General features: G+C 40.7%; 1 protein-coding gene across 1 annotated transcript; it reads right to left on the bottom strand.

Moving 5' to 3' along the window:
• Nucleotides 1-2,592: 2,592 nt before the first annotated feature.
• On the bottom strand, nucleotides 2,593-22,431 carry spx2 (Sugar phosphate exchanger 2). Its single transcript, NM_001140251.1, has 18 exons — nucleotides 22,046-22,431; nucleotides 17,969-18,050; nucleotides 17,560-17,650; nucleotides 17,283-17,361; nucleotides 17,030-17,165; nucleotides 16,303-16,379; nucleotides 15,691-15,857; nucleotides 15,236-15,273; nucleotides 14,789-14,935; nucleotides 12,513-12,603; nucleotides 12,289-12,351; nucleotides 11,800-11,885; nucleotides 10,938-10,986; nucleotides 10,535-10,608; nucleotides 10,133-10,211; nucleotides 7,873-7,970; nucleotides 5,666-5,730; nucleotides 2,593-2,962 (listed from the first exon to the last, which is right to left on the bottom strand). The coding sequence occupies exons 1-18, from the start codon at nucleotides 22,102-22,104 to the stop codon at nucleotides 2,947-2,949; spliced, it is 1,497 nt and encodes a 498-aa protein (NP_001133723.1). The 5' UTR covers nucleotides 22,105-22,431; the 3' UTR covers nucleotides 2,593-2,946.
• Nucleotides 22,432-23,367: the final 936 nt, after the last annotated feature.

The following is a 23,367-nucleotide window of genomic DNA, read 5'->3' on the forward strand; positions in this document are numbered from 1 at the left end:
ACTAAGAAAATTCTAAATTTCTTCCACCCGATGCACCATCATATTTCTCTCCCCAAATGATACTCAAACTTTTTCTAATTTGTTATGAGTGAAAGTGTATTAGTCTGAGTGTAGTTATTTCTGATTAAATATGTGCTCTAACTTCCCCATAGTCTAAAGTAATAAGGTTAATATAGTCAAAGCAATCAGACCAGATATTTCTACATTTTGATCTTTGATTATATTTCACCACTTCACTTAAGTAAAACGATTTAAACTTCTTCCACAAACATACTTTAAGAGCTGACGCAAGTCCTAACATTTATCTTCATGAAAAAAAGAAAAAGAAAATCGATCTTAAGTGGGTTAGCCATCAGTGACAGAGTTGACAAGCCACTGATGGAGTTAAAAACAGATAATAAAAATACAATTTCGCCTGTAAAAACAAGTTAAATACAAGCATTTGTAAATAATGGAAAAATATAAATGTGAAAATCCACAATAAAAACAATCAGATGTTTCAGCACTCTGACCGAGTTGATAAAAATATAATTTGTCTTCATTCGAGTGGTATACACAGAACCAATTGTGTTTTTCCCCAGTTGCTTTGACTCTGAACCGTATTAAAAGTATCATATTTGAACCAAAATGTATATTCTATCAGGCAGATGGAGTTGACAGTTTACGGTTGTGACCATGGTGATTCCAATATTGTTTGTTTAAATCTATCGAAAGTGGAGCACTTTACAGACCATGAGTGGTCTTGCTGCACTACATGTGCATGTAATGAGGACACAAATGTTAAAATGGCAAAAAGGCAGACGTTTTACATGCCCCCAACCGATTGTTTTTTTTGTTCGTTTATCTGCGTTGTTTGTAACTTTTTATTATATTTTTTTAAACTATTTTTGTACATAATGTTGCCGCTGCTGTCTCTTATGACTGAAAATAACTTCTAGACATCAGGACTGCGATTACTCACCATGGACTAGCAGAATCCTTTATCTTCTTTCACGACTCTGACAAGCCCGAGGCGGAGGATATACGGCTCCCTCGGGAACAGGCCCCGACCCCAGTGATCTGCATGAAGAGGAGGTGGAGAAAGAGAGGCCGGAGGGCGGGCTGCCTTCTGAGGAGTAGGCGGCGATCGAATAGAGGACTGAGCATGCCCCCATTCTCATCGACAGAGCTGCAGTGGAGCAGGTTGAGAGCTTCAAGTTTCTTGGTGTCCACATCAACAAACTAACATGGTCCAAGCACACCATGACAATCATGAAGCGGGCAGGACAAAACCTATTCCCCCTCAGGAGACTGAAAAGGTTTGGAATGGGTCCTCAGATCCTCAAAAGGTTCTACAGCTGCACCATCGAGAGCATCCAGACTGGTTGCATCACTGTTTGGTATGGCAACTGCTCGGCCTCCGACCGCAGGCACTACAGAGGGTAGTGCGAACAGCCCAGTACAGCACTGGGGCCAAGCTTCCTGCCATCCAGGACCTCTATACCAGGCGGTGTCAGAGGAAGGCCTTGAAAATTGTCAAAGAATCCAGCAACCCTAGTCATAGACTGTTCTCTCTGCTCCCACACGGCAAGCGGTACCGGAGCACTAAGTCTAGGTCCAAGAGGCTTCTAAACAGCTTCTACCCCACAAGCCATAAGACTCCTGAACATCTAGTCAAATGGCTACCCAGACTTGTCACATTGCCCCCCTCACCACAGCCCCTCTCTGTCATCTATGCATAGTCACTTTAATTAACTCTACCTACATGTACATACTACCACAACTAACCGGAGCCCCTGCACATTGACTCTGTAGCAGCACCCCCCTGTATCTATTGTTATTTTTACTGCTCTTTAAATACTTGTTACTTTTCTCTCTTATCGTTATCTGTATTTTTTTTAAACTGCACTGTCGGTTAGGGGCTTGTAAGTAAGCATTTCACTGTAAGGTACCAAATACCTGTTGTATTTGGCGCATGTGACTAATACAATTTGACTTGACATGAGGGTTTTTTATGGTATAGCTGACACAGCGCATTCCTGATTAATTTAGGATTTTAGACAAATCTGACAGAAGTGACCAAATCTCTGGATCGTTTAAGAATCACAGTTGAGCGCTTGAAATTGGGATCCTTTGCTTCGGACAAGGACATTTTCAGGCACAGAGCCGACATGGAAATTAACAAATATTTCAAGTATTTAAAAAAATTCCCAAAACTAATCTTTTCCCTTACAAATTTCCCCTAAATGTCATTTTTATGCCTAAATAATGCAACAAAATCAAAAGAAATTCTAGTAAAAAAAATCCCTCTACAACATAATATATAACGTTTCCATCAGAGACAAATGGAAGGATGTGATGGTACTGTCTGAAATTGAGAAATTATTCTTGATTTTTTTGATCGGTCAGACAATTTATCCTTATCTGTACTGGCTTAGTTAGTGACAACATTTGCCGCCACAGCACTTGATTACAACTGCAAACTCCTCCTTCGCTGCTAATGTAGTTCGGCGTTCTCCAGGCTGTGCAAAACATGCGCGCCCAATTTAGCTATCCCAATACTAGCATGTGATTTTAACTGTTAGTAACTATTGAGGAGAGATTGGGAAAATGCAGTGTGCACATAATTTTAATAATAAGATGAAATATGCACACAGCCCCGAGAGGGGCTAACAGAGAAAAAAATAAACATACAAAATAATCATAAAAAAGGTATAAGAGAGAGTGCTTTGTGACAATTTGAAGAAAGGACATGTTCTCTCTCTCCGTCAGATGGTCCCAAAATATCAATGGCCCCCTTCCTCCTTTTTCAGATCCTTTCATCCGCTGGTGACGGGGTCTGGGTCCATTAAGGATGAAAGGACCGGCACCCTATAAATCTGGTTGCACCTCAGGGGTTAGTCCTTAGTCCTTTTTCCTGCGTCCTTCCTTGCATGTGTGATACGGTCTCTTGTCCCAGGCACCCACTCATATTTCTTTGAACCTGACAACACAAGGCGAGATTAGCCCATTTCAGAATGGACCAAATACAAACCTATTCTGGTCATTAACATAGGTACCAGATCATTGGATCTGATTAATTCAATGTAATTCTATATTTGAGGACTGGAGGAGAAGCAACCACCACATAATCTTCAACTGAGTATCCTCTCTGAAAATTTTGCAAGTAAACACGGTCCCTAGCACTTTCTCAACTTTGCTGGAGAGAGGCTAATGCTATGGAGTTAGTTCGGGAAGTGGAATAAATGAGGGGCAGTATAGAGCCATGAGATGCACAATTGTTGTTGGGGATGGAGCCTTGCTTTATTTGGCAGCATTATTTGACATGATGTGAGGGTTAGTTTGGGACTTGGAATAAACGGGACAGTGTGAGAGTGGCCGGTGCCTTGCGCAGTTGTGGATATTGGGGTGGATACAGCTTCCTTTTAGCTTTGACACTTATGTAGCTCAAAGAAAGACACCTTGGACTGTAGTGTAACTCCATTATGACAAACCAGACATGTTACATGTTGAATTATGGGTAATGTAGTACTGCTCTAGTTTCCAAAACAGCCTACAATGACATATGTTAAACTTGATGTCACAATGGCTTTTAACCCTTTACATTCGCACCTGCATAAGGACTGAAAATGGCAGATTTGGGCACTGATAAACGCCTAAACAGGAACACAGTGGCTGTACAGTATCACGCTATACATAACGTCTCTGACAGCCGTTCTGAACTTGAGCACCTCACACGACAAGAAGTTGCCCCCATCCCTGCATCTAAATTGGGCAACTTTTTCACATTTCTTGTTGTCTGAGTGAGGGAAATGCTGTAAATTCAGAGGACTATGTATTTTGAAAGATGAGATAGAGGATTATAATAAATACCACTGATGTCATACAAGCAAGCCAAACACCTGTGAGTCCAAAAAGGTGCACTTGACATTTCCATGTCATAAAACTCACGTCATATAGTTAACGTTTATGATCACTATGTTTGATGTACAGTTACTAGATGACATCGCATCATACACCGGGTTGTTCTGACAAGGATGAGCCCGTTTGCCTATTGTGAAGAAAATTTGCCACGGCACATGAACCCAAATGCACTCATGCCTCCTTTCTGTGCACACCAAAATTATGATCCGTTTCCCTGAATTGCACTGTTAAAGCCTAACACTAAGATCGTATTTTATAATTTAGCTAGTCATGTTGGCAATAGAACAAACTTTCAAATGATGCCCACCTGACAGACTGAGATTTATAATGAACCGGTTTTTTGGTATGAGTAAACCATAGTAATTGTGTGATGGCGGGGATGCAGGGTTGTGTACCAAAGAAAACAACTAAAAAAGTGTGGTTGCTCTAGTTCCTCAACGGCACTGCTAGGAGAGCTCAAAAAAGCACCTTATAGTTAAAGACTGTATGTATCCATAGTATTTCCTGATTTTGTTATCAACAAATGCGGCGAAAAGTACAGTAAATGTAAAATGCACATAAAATCAACAGTGTAATGTTTGGATTCAGTCTTGTGTCAGATGAATTGTTGTGTCCTCACACCTTTGGTCTAAGAATTTTTGCATAATCTCCAAATTGTTCCCTTTCATTGCTACCATGGTTATGCATATGCTTTTCATATTTTTTCTGTAAGAAACATTTCAATTTAGCCCTATCCATATAGGCCAATTTCCACAAGTGCAAAGGGTTAATCGCAGTTGCCCAGTGTATATAGATTTGCAGAACATGGAAAGGTGCTTGTAATCAAGAAACCGTTATTTGATGCTGTGAAAGAATAAAGAAGCCTAAGTGCTCAGTGAACAGAGACGATTCTGTGTCACATTTGATTGAGCGTCTAAGACCCAACTCAAGTCATCCATTCAAATGTCCCATAAGATGCAGGTTGTCCCAGGTTGATAGTGATTGATTACCTATGATGCCTAAAAATAGCCTGAGGTGTAACTGCAATTTGTCTCGTAAACTGTCCAATGAAAATCTCACTTTTAAAAGTGAATATTCTGTTAACGTATACCCAAATATTATTGTCGATTCATTCTATACTCGTATAAATTGGAGAGAAAAAATTAAGAATTTTTTTTTTTTTTAAAACACACCTTAAACTTGTATCAAACAGAATGTTTAAAAAAAATGCTTGATATTTCCTCATAGAGGATGAGCTGGCCAATCAGTGGTCTACTCGCATTAATATGTTTTATGGCCGGAATACGCCCACACCATTCTAAAACAGAAAAGATGCTTTTTAACATAGTTAATTACCATGTTTTGGAAGAAAACTATTTCACTGATATTATAATTAATTTCAGGTAATATTTCATAGAAATTTGGAAATACTGGACAATTACTTTAAAGCTGGCCAATTAATAAGCAGCCTGGAGGCCCCTTTGGAGTAGAATAATGGGCACCCTTAACCTTCAGGGAGAGGCTAATGTACAACAGCCCTACAGAGTAGCTATTTGTGGCTTTGACCTGTATTTCAAGGAAGAGCCATTTTTGTGCACACGCAAGTTCAATTGCAAAAAAAAAAAAATTACCCTTAAGGAGCCAGTATTTGTTCACTCCTTAGATACACAAATGTATGATTTTATGACTTATTGCACTTAGAAGCCTCTTCATCTTAAGAAAAAGAAACCAGCTTTTGGTTTCCTGATTGGTGATATAAGTGGTGTATTCATGAGTGGCTCACCCTCTTTGTCTGGGGCTGTGTCCACACCAGCCCCTCACCTCCTTATACACCAGCCTGGACAGCAGCTGGAAAACAGAAAGACAGCACACTCAACACAGTTTACCAATCACCCGACCTCAACCCAATTGAGATGACTTGGGATGAGTTGGACCGCAGGGCGCTGGGAGAAAAGCAGCCAACAAGTGCTCAGCATACGTGGTTACTCCTTCAAGACTGTTGGAAAAGCATTCCTCATGAAGCTGGTTGAGAGAATGCCAAGAGTGTGCAAAGCTGTCATCAAGGCAAAGGGTGGCTTCTTTGAAGAATCTCAAATAGAAAATATATTTTGATTTGTTTAACACTTTTTTGGGTTACTACATTATTCCATATGCTTTATTACATACAGTAAGGGAAAAAAGTATTTGATCCCCTGCTGATTTTGTACGTTTGCCCACTGACAAAGAAATGACCAGTCTATAATTTTAATGGTAGGCTTATTTGAACAGTGAGAGACAGGATAACAACAAAAGAATCCAGAAAAACACATGTCAAAAATGTTATAAATTGATTTGCATTTTAATGAGGGAAATAAGTATTTGACCCCCTCTCAATCAGAAAGATTTCTGGCTCCCAGGTGTCTTTTATACAGGTAAAGAGCTCAGATTAGGAGCACACTCTTAAAAGGAAGATGGACGGGGCCATGTACCGTCAAATCTTGGGTGAGAACCTCCTTCCCTCAGCCAGGGCATTGAAAATGGGTCGTGGATGGGTATTCCAGCATGACAATGACCCAATGACATGGCCAAGGCAACAAAAGAGTGGCTCAAGAAGAAGCACATTAAGGTCCTGGAGTGGCCAAGCCAGTCTCCAGACCTTAATCCCATAGAAAATCTGTGGAGGGAGCTGAAGGTTCGAGTTGCCAAACGTCAGCCTCAAAACCTTAATGACTTGGAGAAGATCTGCAAAGAGGAGTGGAACAAAATCCCTCCTGAGATGTGTGCAAACCTGGTGGCCAACTACAAGAAACGTCTGACCTCTGTGATTGCCAACAAGGGTTTTGCCACCAAGTACTAAGTCATGTTTTGCCGAGGGGTCAAATACTTATTTCCCTCATTAAAATGCAAATAATTTTATAACATTTTTGACATGCGTTTTTCTGGATTCTTTTGTTGTTATTCTGTCTCTCACTGTTCAAATAAACCTACCATTAAAATGATAGACTGATAATTTCTTTGTCAGTGGGAAAACGTACAAAATCAGCAGGGGATCAAATACCTTTTCCCCTCACTGTAGTTTTTAGGTCTTCACTATTATTCTACAATGTGGAAAATAATAAAAAATAAAGCAACACCCTGGAATGAGTAGGTGTGTCCAAACTTTTTTGACTGGTACTGTATACCTATATGTTTTCAGATATATATATAAAAAACACATTTTCCACATATTTATAACACAAATGTTTTTAAAACAAAGTATTCAGACCCCTTCCCTTTTTCCACATTGTTATGTTACAGCCTTATTCTAAAATGGATTAAATTTAAAAAAAATCCTCATCAATCTACACACAATAACCCATAATGACAAAGCGAAAAACAGGTTTAGACATTTGCAGAAATGTTTTGGTACCCCTCTCCAGATCTGTGTCTCAACACAATCCTGTCTCAGAGCTCTAAGGACAATTTCTTCGCCCTCATGGCATGGTTTTTGCTCTGACAAGCACTATCGACTGTGGGACCTTATATAGACAGGTGTTGGCCTTTCCAAATCATGTCCAATCAATTGACTTTACCACAGGTGGACTCCAATCAAGTTGTAAAAACATCTCAAGGATGATCAATTGAAACAGGATGCACCTGAGCTCAATTTCGAGTCTCATAGCAAAGGGTCTGAATACTTATGTAAATAAGGTATTTCAGTTTTTCTTTCTAAAAAAACAGATTTATGCTTTGTCTTTATGGGTTATTGTGTGCAGATTGATGAGGGAAAAAACAATTGAATCAATTTTAAAATAAGGCTGTAACGGGGTCTGAATACTTTCCAAATGCACTGTACAAGCTCCCAGTAATGTATTGGGTAAATTAGTAGCTCGCGACATGTTTTTTTAAAAGTATCTCTCATGTTAGAAAAGGTTGGAGAACGCTGTTGTACACAATGCACAGGTATAGCACCTTCTTTGTACATGTGGCTCAAATATTGCAGTGATTTATAAAACAAGACTAAAAACTAACCAAACAGGCGAGGATATCAGCAGTGATCAGCATGAAGAAGACATTGTTCCACCCCGTTGGAGAGATCAGTCCTGCTAACAGAGGACCGAGGGCAGCACCTACAGGACAGTCAGAATAACAGTCAAACACTTGAGCAGGGGAAACCAAACACCTGAAACGAGGGACCACATTTATCAACAGTGCGTAAATATCTCACTAAATTCTGATGATTCTAGGATTTGCATGTAACAACAAATTGGCATTTATCAAACTGGCGCACGTAACATATGTTTTCCCTGATAAATCAGAGCCATATTTGTGCGCTCGTGAACGAGCGTTACAACCACACCTGGGCAACACCCCCCATCCACCTTTTATGGTAACAAAAAACCCCTCATTTGCTGTATGATTTGGAGATGTTGGAACTGGGCCATGAGAGTTTGTAAAGTAAAGCGCAATGGCACATTTGATCACATTTATGTAGAGATATGCACAGAATGTTTTGTAGTGACTTTTTCCAAACAAGAAATGCATGCCGCCTATAGCGAGCGCCAAACACTAGCAGCACATTGTGCAAGTATGATTTTCTATTCGAACAATGTAAAAGTAGGAATAAATGCTATAGCACACTTCTATTGAAAATATAAAAATGTTCAACATTTTGTTTATCAATAGATTATTGTGTTTCCATCTCCTGCCTTGGTATAGGATCTGAATTTATATATTGGCTATGATGTTGCGCTCCTATCGCACAGCTATACTGTAGCCTACTGTATACCCATACTATCAAATATATTAAATTGGCTACCGGTCTACTTAATTTCTAGCATGTTTGGCTATTAAATGAGCGATGAATAAATGGTACACTAATAAATGTTGTGTAGCGGGAATAAACCAGTCATGTCAGAAAAGGACAGTCATGTCCTGCAATATGATCATGATTTAGGCCTATATACCGTAAAACTTAAATTAAAAGCTCAGTCTCAAATAGCCACCTGTCCCTTTAAATAGCTGGGCAATGGCACACATTTCAGCCAATAAACGCTGGGTTTGAATTGTTTACGAGGTTACCATGGATTACCATGAATTGTTTACAAGGTTTATTGTTTGATTTGTTACATTAAATAATTCAGTTGTGACTCAAAATAAAATCTTTCGTTTTTTTTTATCACCAGTAACAAACTGCATGCCATTGGCTGCTAACAGCTGAGAATTGCTAGCTAACAATCAAGCACAAAAACAGTCAACAACCTTGGGGGTACAGACCCCTAGAAATCATCAGAAAGTAAGAACTGACGAAAATGCAGTCAGAGGAGAATAACTATTCCGTCAAGGAATGTTTTTTTCTTTCTTTACTACGACAAAAGAAATGTGACAGAATGTGTAAATGATAGCACAGTGCATGAAATGAATAGCTTAAAATGCTGGAAGTGAATGCTGGAACTAAGCAATTAACTATGTAAATGAGCAAAAGCTGTGTGCATTAAGGAAATAGATGCCTGGTTCAAATAGAAACCTGTCTCTAATAAGAGCCTGTTGTGTTCAGTGATTGAAGCAAATAAATGCCAAAGCTATTAATTCAAGTTTTACGGAAATAAAAGAAACACATTAGGCTACATGCTGCCATGCGATCTCCTTACCCACGGCAAATGCATCCGTTTTATCATTAGGCCTAAGTTGTGTTTTCATTAGCAGACCATTATTAAAATTCTGATGTATCAAACACCCCCATTTCCCTCAAAATAACAATATTTGCTTGCAATACAATTGATCAACCACTAGAAGTGAGATATGCGTGGAGATACCCCCACTTTCACATCATGTTCAAAATGGATAAAAATAGCAACCTTTGGGGGAAAACTGGCGCATGCACTGTTTAGAGGCTTTTTCGTGCGCACGCAGCTTTGATAAATAAGGCCCCAGGTCTGGATATACAATTTGATTTGGGACAACAATCATGAAAAGTCTGCCTTTAGAACACTACATGATTTACAATGGAAAATAATTGTGCATGGCAATTAGCCATGGACCTTCTACATAAACTGTATAAAACCATTTGTAAATTGCCACATTACACTGCAATAAGTGAGCATTGAAGTGAATCTCAAAACATAGGTGACCTCAAATAAATAAATAAAAACATTCCTTCATGCATTGACACAGGCACACATAAATGCACCATAGCCCCACTAACCCATTACTAGTCACCATTATAAGCGTCAAAACTAAAACAACAAAATCAGTACCAATCCCCCATGTGGCCCAGACATTCCCCACATACCTATTGACCCTGTGCCATCAATTATGGCCGTGACCGTTGACAACGCTCTAGAGTTTCCCCTCAGGCTCTCATGTGTCCCCTATGAAAGGAAAAACACTCATTATGAACCAACATTCAATCCTATTTCCCAATTTGTCTCCTTGATTCCTTGCGTCCTCTCTCCTCAAAACGCATTGAAGGTGATTGTCTGATGGGAGGCACCTTGAATCGGTTTGAGAAAGAGGCAAGGGAGACAGAATGCAAGGAATCGAGGAAAGACGCATTAAGATAGAGCCTTGGACTAACAGGGGATGTGGGGGGAGTGGGGCAATGAGGAGCTTATCTCCTCCGTGTGACTTCGGGAGAGCTGAGGACCTCATGTTAGAGGCATGAAGTGGTCCATTCTGGAATGGATATGCTTACCAGGTCAGCAGACACAGCGGTGGTGATGAGGGCGTAGGGTCCGTTCACCAGGGCTCCACACACCAACAGCATCCCTACGGTGCAGAGGTACACAACAACACAGCACTGTGAGAGAATCAGGCATGTACAGTACGCTAGCTCGCAGATAGCAAGGGTCTTTTTTAGGAAGATTTTCATTGTGATATGTGGTTATGTTGATTGCCTACTTCAGTTGAATGCACCGACTGTAACTCGCCCTAGATAAGAGCGTCTGCTAAACATGAAAGGCTACAAACACACGACCGACACACAGTTTAGTACAATGAGTTAAATTGGAGCATTGATGTAGTTGTTAGCAGGAGGGGTTGAGACTAAAATGGCGCTATGGCTTGAAAGTCAAAAGCCATACAAATGTATCTCTTACCGATTGTGGTTCCTAGGCTATGCTGTCCAATGTGGTTGTACAGGAACAGCTAGGAAAGCAAAACAAACATTTGGACTGGATTTTGGACAAAAGGTGGCACTCTTGAAGGATTGGCTCATGATTTAATAACCCACATGTAAACCCAAAGGAAAACATTTAGCTATGCTGAAAAACAGATTGACACAATAGTGTCAAGGACCTTGCAACCTATCACGAAATGTTTCTTGGGCAGCGGGTGAAATTCACTGCCAATTCCAGAGCTACAAAGCGCAGCCAAAGTCCATCAGGCAGTCATATTTACATGACATATACAGTACCAGTCAAATGTTTGGAAACACCTACTGATTCCAGGGTTTTTCTTTATTTATACTATTTTCTAAATTGTAGAATAATGGTGAAGACATCCAAAACTATGAAATAACACGTATGGAATCATATAGAAAGCAAAAAAGTGTTAAACAAAATCTAAATATATTTTATATTTGAGATTCTTCAAAGTAGCCACCCTTTGCCTTGATGACAGCTTTGCACAATGAGTAGGTGCGGCCAAACTTCTGACTGGTACTGTATGTGATCAATACATTTACTGAGAGAATTTCGTCTTGTCATTAGTGAATATAAAGTGTGTCCAGTCAACATTTGCAATTCAGGCCTTTGTGCAGGCCTTTCCTTTCATGATATACAGTATATTTTTGCCCAGCACCGGTTTTCTAAAGAATGGAATGTGCATATTACTCTCAAATGCCACATTTACAATTCAAAGAGGAGTCATAAGTGTACTATAATAAAGAGACACTAGAAATGTCCATGGTGTTACACATGGTAAAAGCCAGTGATGTCTTTTGTGTGAATGCACACTCACCATAGGAGCAGCCACGATTAACATGACACAGCAAGTTGAGGCTCTGCCCCCAGTTTGGTCCGACACCAGTCCAGCCACGACGCCCCCTGCAGACACACAACACACGCTTAACATACACGCTTAACACAGACTTAACACGTAGGGGAAGATAGCAGTCCTACATCATCTGAAAAATATTCAGCCTTTGAGGAGCTGCATTGAAGATCAATAGTAAGTGCTCAGACACCAATACAGTAGGAGCCAATCATTGGCCAATTCTAATGAGAACTCTTCTGACTGCAGACATCACTTGGTATGTCTATGTTCTGTTTTGTTATGACTGCAGAAACCCCTCGTTATGTCTATGACTTGTTATAACTACAGTGTAGACAAAACATCCAGGTCAATCAGAGAAGAGCTTCCTGGTTCCTCATATGATCTCTCAGAGTATTGCGCTATAAAGGTTACATAATTGCATATAAAGTCAGTCACATGACTGTTAAGGCTTACCAACAATTCCTCCTACATCAAATAGTGTTGACATGTCCCCAGCTTCCTTGGGGTCAAAATGGGCTGAGGAAATAAACATTAGGAATTTTAAGCGACACAGTATGCCAAACTAACTAACGGCGCATCTCACAATGCAAAGCAAATCATTATCAGCTTATAAGCATTGTTAGCATTTGAACCCTCAGATGAACTGTCAACAAATAGAAGCTAAACTGAGTACGTACCAACATTAGAGATGTAGAGAGGAAGCCAGTAGAGAAAGGTGTAGCTAACAAGCTTAGCGAACAGCAGACAGAGGGAGAACTCCATTACACCCTGTAAGATAATATCACACAAACTCAGCAAAAAAAGAAACATCCCTTTTTCAGGACCCTGTCTTTCAAAGATAATTCGTAAAAATCCAAATAACTTCACAGATCTTCATTGTAAAGGGTTTAAACACTGTTTCCCATGCTTGTTCAATGAACCATAAACAATTAATGAACATGCACCTGTGGAACGGTTGTTAAGACACTAACAGCTTACAGACGGAAGGCAATTAAGGTCACAGTTATGAAAACTTAGGACACTAAAAAGAGGCCTTTCTACTGACTGAAAAACACCAAAAGAAAGATGCCCAGGGTCCCTGCTCATCTGTGTGAACGTGCCTTAGGCATTCTGCAAGGAGGCATGAGGACTGCAGATGTGGCCAGAGTACTAAATTGCAATGTCCGTACTGTGAGACACTTAAGACAGCGCTACAGGGAGACAGGACGGACAGCTAATCGTCCTCGCAGTGGCAGACCACGTGTAACAACATCTGCACAGGTACATCCGAACATCACACCTGCGGGACAGGTACAAGATGGCAACAACTGCCCGAGTTACACCAGGAACGCACAATCCCTCCATCAGTGCTGAGACTGTCCGCAATAGGCTGAGAGAGGCTGGACTGAGGGCTTGTAGGCCTGTCCTCACCAGCCATCACCGGCAACAATGTCGCCTATGGGCACAGACCCACCGTCGCTGGACCAGACAGGACTGGTAAAAAGTGCTCTTCACTGACGAGTTGCGGTTTTGTCTCACCAGGGGTGATGGTCGGATTCGCATTTATCGTTGAAGGAATGAGCGTTACACCGAGGCCTGTACTCTGGAGCGGGATCGATTTGGAGGTGGAGGGTCCGTCATGGTCTGGGGTGGTGTGTCACAGCATCATTGGACTGAGCTTGTTGTCATTGCAGGCAATCTCAACGCTGTGCGTTACAGGGAAGACATCCTCCTCCCTCATGTGGTACCCTTCCTGCAGGCTCATCCTGACATGACCCTCCAGCATGACAATGCCACCAGCCATACTGCTCGTTCTGTGCATGATTACCTGCAAGACAGGAATGTCAGTGTTCTGCCATGGCCAGCGACGAGCCAGGATGTCAATCCCATTGAGCACGTCTGGGACCTGTTGGATCGGAGGGCTAGGGCCATCGCCCCAGAAATGTCCGGGAACTTGCAGATGCCTTGGTGGAAGAGTGGGGTAACATCTCACAGCAAGAACTGGCAAATCTGGTGCAGTCCATGAGGAGGAGATGCAGTGCAGTACTTAATGCAGCGGGTGGCCACACCAGATACTGACAGTTACTTTTGATTTTGACCCCCCCCCTTTACTCAGGGAAACTTTATTCAATTTCTGTTAGTCACATGTCTGTGGAACTTGTTCAGTTTATGTCTCAGTTGTTGAATCTTGTTATGTTCATACAAATATTTACACATGTTACGTTTGCTGAAAATAAACGCAGTTGACAGTGAGAGGACGTTTCTTTTTTTGCTGAGTTTATTACACACTGGTCATAGAGCAGTCATAGCAACTGTCATAACAATAAATCAAAACTGGATGGTCTTCAGAGATATATGGGAGGGGTTGAGGGCAGCTGAAGGCTGGGACTAAAAACAAACAAAAGATAACTAATGTAAAATATACTGTACATGAAATGCTTGAAATATGTTTAAACTGGAAGTGGAAGCCTTAGTATTGTTGTCTATTAGTTTACTCCAATTAGGGGAGGGGTGGTAGGGTTAGGGGAAAATAATAAATAAAGAAAATATATTTATTTATTATGAACAAAAATATAAAAACGCAATAGTTTTTTTTGTTTTTAATTTAGCTTATGAAACATGGAACCAACACTACATGTCGTGTTTATATTTTTCGTTCAGTGTAGTTTACTCCAATTAGGGGAGGGGTGGTAGGGTTAGGTGAAAATAATAAAGGAAAATATATTTTAAAAATGTATTTAAAATAATATACATATATGAGGGATTAGATATAATGCAGACAATTACAGTGATAGAAGCCACAATCTATCTGCAACACTAAACCTGGTCTACCACCTTTTAGAAATAAAACAAAAGTCATTACAACAGTCTACAGCATTTCCAGTTTATACATATAATACATTATCAACCATGAGTCACAATAGAAAGCAAATGAAACAGCTTGAAATTAAAGTAGATAGTGATCCGCACTCACAGGTATCCTGAGGGCCCCACAGAAGCTGATGGCCTCGGTGTGCTCCTCTGTCGACTCGGAGGAGATAGAGTTGGACAGGCCAGGACTGCTGAAGATCTCCTCGTTAACAGATGAGTTTTGTAAGAGAGGCTCCTTCTCGTTGTCCTCCTGCACATACACAGCAATTAGCATTGTTCTAACCAGGGCTACAACTATTGACTATGTTTTATGTATAGTCTAACATGTCTTCTATTACTCTATAATATCAAGTCTTTCGAAAGAAAGGGAAATAATAGAATGACAAAACATTGGTCAAAACAAAATCAGGCCATAATCTAGGGGTAGCTGGTAGCCTCGAGGTTACAAGGGCAGTCGGTGCCACCGACACCGACTGCCCTTGAGCAAGGCAGCCCTTCTCTATAATACTAAGGGCACCCATTACTTCATATGTTCTTTGGTTATACTTACATGGTGCTGCGGGGGGCTGCAGCCGACATCTTCTGGTTCTGTGACAACAATAAAAAAGGTTGTGCTCACAAATCCATTTTCATGTCAAAATAGTCTTGGGACTAGCCTATTCTCATTTTACATAAATCCTGTCGGAGAACCCAACATGATCCATTTTCAAACTAGGTTAATAAAAACGTATCCTCCATAATAACTTTCTAATGGCAATGAATATTGTATACCATTTCATTTGGATTCTATGATCTACTGTATCAAGCTTCAATAGGTTGCAGTGGTTTATGCATTCAGCACTATGGACCTGTTGACATGTTTTGAACATCTCAAAGTAAGAATAGTGATCTAGGATCAGGCCCCCTCTGTCCATTCATTATAATCTAAAAAGGCAAAACTGATCCTAGATCAGCACTCCTACTTTCTCTATGAATACAGAGCCAGAGGTCAAAGGTCACACTCACTCTCCACCAGAAAGAAGAAGCAGAGAATGCCTGTGGATGCAATAATGATTCCGGGCACGATGAAGGACATGCCCCAGGCCGAGGACACAAAGATGCCGGCGATGAGCGAACCCAGGATGTTGCCTACCGAGGTGTGCGAGTTCCACACGCCCATGATGAACCCTCGTCTGGAGGGAGAAGGACAGACGCACACAGATGGCTTGGATATGAAAGAAGTGGGTTTAGAAACATTGTATATCTTGACAGTGAAAGGTGAGACAGTGAGCCTGCTTACATTAACTTATAGGGACACTTGAACATAGGGAATTTATTGGAGTGAATTCAATATATACTTAAAACTTTCAACATACCGGTACTAAATACTGAGGAGAGCTTTCAGCAGTAAACTGCTGAAATGGAAACTGGACATCTGTAAATTGTTCCTATTTTTAATTTCCAAACACTCATTACACTCAAACAAAGGAACTGACCGCAGAGTTCTGTTTTTAATTTCGCATAATGTGACTGACCTTGAGCAACAAAAAAATACCCTACACAATATGGAAAAGGGGTACTGATACTGGGCACTCAGCATTGCTGAACTGGTCAGGAGTAAGAATATGTCTCACTCACTTCCCCTTTCCGAACCAGTTCCCAACGCAGGCCACCACTGCAGGCCAGCCCGTTGTCTGCACTAGTCCATTCATTGCCTAGGGAAGTAAGAGAGGGAGATTTAGACTTTTAGATGCTTTTAATTTCAACATTAAATATGCCCCTATACCCAACCCGGTGAGAGAAAAAAAAAGATGGAGAGATGTTTTGTGTCCCCATGAGAGAGATACAAACAAAGACACATAAAAAAGAAGGGGGCTGGGCCGGTTACCCACACCATTATATTATCACACACATAGCCTTGAGAAAAGCACTGGCATGGAAACAATCCCTCAGCCTCCCTCACACGCTCTACATCATATGATACTGCTGACCTGTCATGTGATGGTGCCTAAAGCCCCCATGCCAACTTTTACCTGACTTTCCTTTTACAACCCAAGTTGTTTTGTCGCTGCATATGCTCAGATAGGAAAACTCATGAATGTGCATGCATACACAAGGCCCTGTATACACAGTGTGGACATAGATTTAACTTTAAACTGTTGTTTTTCAGTACCAGGCTGTGTTCATTAGGCACGAAACACAAGACAACTGACTGAAACTGAGGGACTACCAGGACTTCCCATTGCAAAAATGTTTACGCTGCAAACTCTTATGAACATGCCCCAGGTCGGGCCTGAACTCAAAGGGAACTATTCTGCGGGGTGTGAGCGAGTGACAATGGTTTTAGAGCAGATTTAACCCTTACCTGGACGAAGGCGTAATACCAGATGGAGTGGATGTTCCAGTAGAAGCCCAGGCCAAACAGACATGTGAAGAGACCACTGAGAAGCATCCCGGTGGTCAGGTAGTATCGCAAGGGCACGCGCTCACCAAATATCCCACTGTCAAAACATACAACACATCATCTGGTTAACTCCTTGTAGTGAGGTTTAATACACCCGCAAGCACGCACACCCACAAAAACAACACAATCATAGGATTTACATCATTCTGCCTACCTGAAAAACATGCCAATGGCATAAGCAACGAGGAAGGAGTTGTCCACGGCTCCAAACAGAGTCTGGTAGTTGTCCTGGTCTGGAGAAAACGAGTTGGCACAGAAAATGTCAGAATGAAATCTACTGTCGTAATGCTTAAACAGCAACATAAAAACGGATTCATTCTACTGATATGGTGTGCTTTCTATATTCTCAGAAACACGTTGGAAATGTTTTGGAAGCATTTCTATTCCTTTTTAAAAATGATCGAAGAAGTCAAGTCAAGCAGAGGACTCACCAAATGGCGCCCAGTCACACCAGGTTTCATTGTCAGTTCCATTGAGGTTCGGTGGCCGAATGAGAGTGGAACAATTTTTGTGCAGCTCACTCTGTATATACATGGGGCAATAACCAGAGATTACACACATGGACACAAAACATTCAGCCTTCAAGAGGCAACCAGTTTAAACGTCTCGAAACAAAAACAGCCACTATCATATAACTTTCTGAAAAATGACTATGCTAACTATTGTTGTGCAACTTGAGTGTTCTAGGGCTTTTGTGACCTAGAACACTTAGATATGTTAGAATATAGAGCTGAACAGTGTGGCATTACGTTAAGATGCCTGGTTACATAAAGGTTACATTTAAAAAATAAAAATAAATAAGATAATGTTTCATAAAGGTTTGTGAAGTCAGTGTATCACCTTGACGATGCTGATGGGTTTCCGGGAGAGATGGTAGCTGGTATAGAAGAGAAAGGTGAGGAAGAGGGTGAAACCTCTGTACCTGCACAGAGAGTAGAAAAAGAGCTCATTCTAATGTTGTCCAAAGCAAATACCATGCCATCAACAACCTCACCTTTGTCAAAGCACACACATTTTTTGGACAGTCTCTTATACGTTACTCTTATACATTATCTAGAGGTCTACAGTGCTGGGGTATTATGGGATGTTAGTCTCATAAGACCGGGGGGGAAGAGAAAGAGAGAAAGAGAAAGAAAGGCTTCAAACTACCATCCTGAAGAGAGATCTGAGGAGAAGAGAAAACTAAACAATTGTTCACATGGTCTTGTCTGTACAGTAGGCAGAACACATAGGCTTGATTTTTTAGTGGGAACCAAAACAGGGTATTCAGAAAAGTTCATTACTGCTGAGAGCAGTACAGAGAGGTGTACACTGCACCGGAAGGCAGCTAGCTACACCACACACCAGACACGCTCTGTATTGACCTGTTTACATTTCCTGGAGTGGAAAGGAAGGTTTTACCACATTTAGATTTTAGTAACAACCTCACTCAGAACCTGGTGTAAACTCCTCATCCTCAAGCTAATTGCACACAACACATAAGATGCATCCAAAAAGACACCCTATTACTGCACTACTTTTGTCCAGAGCGCTATGGACCCTGGTCAAAAGCAGTACACTAGGGCCTTGGTCAAATGTAGTGACTACTGGGATGCCATTTCGGACACAAACATTCAGGAGAAATTGTTGTGAGCAAGACTTTTATAGTTTGACTGACTAAATCTAGGACAAAGTGTGACTATTTCGTCAGGTTTATGGAACAACCTGGGTCAGTGACAGCAATAATCCAGAAAGTATTGTGGATTGATGAAATGTTGTAGAAATCCAACAGTGTAGATGGCCTTCACCTAGGATGTTTTCACGTAAAATTCTATGCTTCTTTTTGCACAAGACATCTTTGAATATGGGGTTTAAAGGGAAAATACCGCAATTGTGGCCCACAATTTGTGGCGTTCCAAAATGTGGGCATTCCTGCATCTGCAGGTGGGCATTCCTGCAAAATTATGACTTTTCAACGCCGATACCGATTATTGGAAGACAAAAAAAAGCGGATTAATCGGTCGAGATATATATACTAATGACAATTACAACAATACTGAAAGAACAATGAACACTTTTATGTTAACTTAATATAATACATAAATAAAATCTATTTTGTCTCAAATAAATAATGAAACATGCTCAATGTGGTTTAAATAATGCAAAAACAGTGTTGGAGAAGAAATTAAAAGTGCAACATGTGCCATGTAAAAAAACATAACGTTTAAGTTCCTTGCTCAGAACATGAGAACATATGAAAGCTGGTGGTTCAATATTCCCAGTTCTTCAATATTCCCAGTTAAGAAGTTTTAGGTTGTAGTTATTATAGGAATTATGAAGCATTGACTATTTCTCTCTATACCATTTGTATTTCATATACCTTTGACTACTGGATGTTTTAATAGGCGCTTTAGTATTGCCAGCCTAATCACAGGAGTTGATAGGCTTGAAGTCATAAAAAGCACTGTGAAGCAAGCATTGCTAAGAGCTGCTGGCAAATGCAGTAAAGTTTGAATGAATGCTTACGAGCTTGCTGCCGCCTACCACCGCTCAGTCAGACTGCTCTATCAAATCATAGACTTAATTATAATATAATAAACACAGAAATACGAGCCGTTGGTCATTAATATGGTCAAATCCGGAAACTAGCATTTCGAAAACAAAACGTTTATTCTTTCAGTGAAATACGGAACCGTTCCGTATTTTATCGAACGGTGGCAACCCTAAGTCTAAATATTGCTGTTACATTTCACAACCTTCAATGTTATGTAATAATTATGTACAATTCTGGCAAATTAGTTCGCAATGAGCCAGGCGGCCCAAACTGTTGCATATACCCTGACTCTGCGTGCAATGAACGCAAGAGAAGTGACACAATTTCTCTAGTTAATATTGCCTGTTAACATGAATTTCTTTTAACTAAATATGCAGGTTAAAAAATATATACTTCTGTGTATTGATTTTAAGAAAGGTATTGATGTTTATGGTTAGGTACAGTCGTGCAACAATTGTGCTTTTTTTCACGAATGCGCTTTTGTTAAATCCTCCCCCGTTTGGCGAAGTAGGCTGTGATTCGATGATAAGTTAACAGGCACCACATCGATTATATGCAATGCAGGACAAGCTAGTTAACCTAGTAATATCATCAACCATGTGTAGTTAACTAGTGATTATGTTAAGATTGATCGTTTTTTATAAGATAAGTTTAATGCTAGCTAGCAACTTACCTTGGCTCCTTGCTGCACTCGCGTAACAGGTGGTCAGCCTGCCACGCAGTTTCCTCGTGGAATGCAATGTAATCGACGTCTAAAAATGCCGATTACCGATTGTATTAAAAACGGCCCTAATTAATCGGCCATGGCGATTAAATTGGTCAACCTCAACTATATGTAATGAACAGTGGCGATTTTAGCATGTAAATCTTGGTGGGGCAAACACCCCCAAAAATAGCAAATATGCATGCCAGCAAAGGCACTACACAACACTAAACAATACATTAATTGCACTATAACAGTGACAAACGGTGCCCACAAACTGTTAGGGCCTACATAAAGTTGTCCCAACACCTTACCACTGCTACACCTGGCTATCAGCGGAGCCTTGTCTGGCAGTTCATTTGGCCTCATTTACTGCCTTTTTATAAAACATAGCTGACTTGCTTAAACAAAATGTGGTTTCTCCTGACAATTGAGATGTACAAACTATGGCATAATGACAATAAGGGCAATCTGTCAGTTCAATTAAGACATTAATGAGCGAGCTAGGATGGACGCAGTCAATATAACTATTTGTTCAGCACTTTTGAAATGTAGAGCGACAGAATTCAGAACATGGGCCGTTCTTACCCCGAGTTCCCGACTTGGAATTCCGAGATGGATGACAGTTCAAAACGTATTTTCACCAGTTGGAGCTTGTTTTTTCCAGAGTTCCCAGTTGTCTTGAACTCACTGAAGTCCGAGATTTCACAGTTCCGAGTCTCCAGTTGTTTTGAACGCAGCAGAAGTCATGCTGGATTGACAGCATGGCTAATGTTTATCTTTTTAAGCTTGGAAAAGAGACCCTTACACCTAGACTTGGACTACACACCCATTCCACTGAATAACAGTTAGCCAGTGATTCCTTCCACACCACTCATTGTTGAATTGGCGATTTCCAACATAAACTAATGTTTATGGCCGATGAGCACCGATACATTTTATCTATAATTTATCTTCATATGACAAGGATTGAAAATGATTTGCCAGTAGATTGTCGACTTGATTCATGATGATGACCGCTAGCTAAGATTTTGAAAGTATGATGTTGACATTATCAGTCCAATAAAAGCTACTGTAGATATAACGTGATTTGACGTCATTTTATCTGTGTCCAATGACCTTGAGCTTTCTTGGATGGGCACTTCTAATGTAACTCTATGGCAGCACCCAAACTGCTTGAATTTTCGAGGTAGCTGACTAGTGGTGGCTATTTAGCAGCCTGATAGTCTGGACGTAAAAGCTCTTGGCCACTGGCCAGTCTTCCAGTTTTTGCCATGATGCACCTGAACCCTGACCTTAACCTAGCTAACGTTAGCCACCTAGCTAACGTTAGCCACAACAAATTAGAATCTGTAACATATCATACAATATGTAACGAATTTGCGAAACGTATGTTCGCAAATTCGTAACATATTGTGGATATCCACAAATTAATACATATCATACGAAACGTAACATTTCATACTAAATGGAGTGTCTCAAATGTATGTACAGAACAATACAAAATGCTTTGAGACCAGGTTACAGCCTCATGTCTAGCCAATCATTGACTTCTATCTGATTAGGGACAAAACCGCTGTCCCCCCGTCATCAACCTACATACTGTACAATGCAATAGCTTTGTTTGCATAAAGGGTGTCACACACACACACAATAGAATTCAAAGATAGTAGAAACTTACCCGCTGTCTCTTGAGAAGGACGTGATCAGTCTGATGCCGGGAGCCAAAGAAGACCTCATCTTCGAAAAACTTGTTAAAACCGCTTACACTATTCTCTCAAACATGGCATCAAAAGTTAGTTCGTTCGCCTTGTATACATCCAATTGGTATTGTCTGTTAAAAAAATAGGACTACAAAAATATCTAAAAACAGCATAAAAACTAACTGAAAGTTTATACATGGGACTTCAAAACAGCTTCTCACACTGGTTCGAGCTCCGGTGACTTTGAATTTTTAGTTACAATATTCCATCGATATTTTTCGCACTTTGATTATAAAAACACTGGTTTGTTTCTTTTTTTGTTTAAAGTCAGCGCACTGATCAAAACAGCTTCAGTCGCTTGGCTATTCCTACTTCCTGTTAATGTGTGAATCTCCGCCAACAATGAATTCCCATAGATTTCCATGCATGCCTGAGCAAGCTCATAGCGTTATAAAAGCCGGTTCCTATAAATACTCTATGCACTTCTCTACCGTGTCACATGCGCATTAGTCCACATGTTTACGGATTCTGTCCATAATAGTTCAAGGGTAGCCATTTCCCAATATTTTCCAAGCCCAGCCGCCGTACTAAAACAAATCTTCCCGAAGCGCGTGGACATGTGATTCCCGTATCTGACGTCACGGCATTAAAGGAGCGATGACTGATTTACTCTTCAAGTACTATACCACCACCACAGAGAATTATGCTTTGTCTTCTGTCAATCAAATGTGGTACAGCCTACATACAGCAGAAAATAAAAAGGCATCAATGTGTTTGAAATGTAAATGATGCTCCTCTAAAATTACAGATTGAAAAGTTTCTAGGGTCATAAGTGGAGCACAGTGGCTCCTGAGTGGCGCAGAACCCCCCCCCCCCCCCCCCCTTGGTAGCATTTCGTAGTGTGACTGATTTGACTAATTGCATTAGTACTGTACAAAGTTAGAAGTGCGCTATTTGATAGATTCCCCCCTCCCCATCTCGTACTTCTGAGTGGGAGACCTTCTCAGGCAGTAGCCTGCCTAGCTCACAAACTATAATCAGGGAACCCACTCCGACAAGGTTAATTGACCCACAGTCGCACGGTGACATGATATCATTGACATGACGTACAAATGAGAGATAGAAAACCGATTGCACAAATGTCACCATTCTGATTTATTTTTGTGCAGGCGCCCCGTGCCTCCCCCGGCAAGATGCTGCCCTGGGCGGCTGCCCATGTCTCCCATACCTAAATCCGCCACTGTGTTGAGTGTGCCCCTGGCTATCCATAAATAAATAAAAACAAGAGAATTGTACAATC

Source organism: Salmo salar, chromosome 13 (assembly GCF_965601325.2).
Source record: "Salmo salar chromosome 13, fSalSal1, whole genome shotgun sequence".
Taxonomy (NCBI): Eukaryota; Metazoa; Chordata; class Actinopteri; order Salmoniformes; family Salmonidae; genus Salmo; species Salmo salar.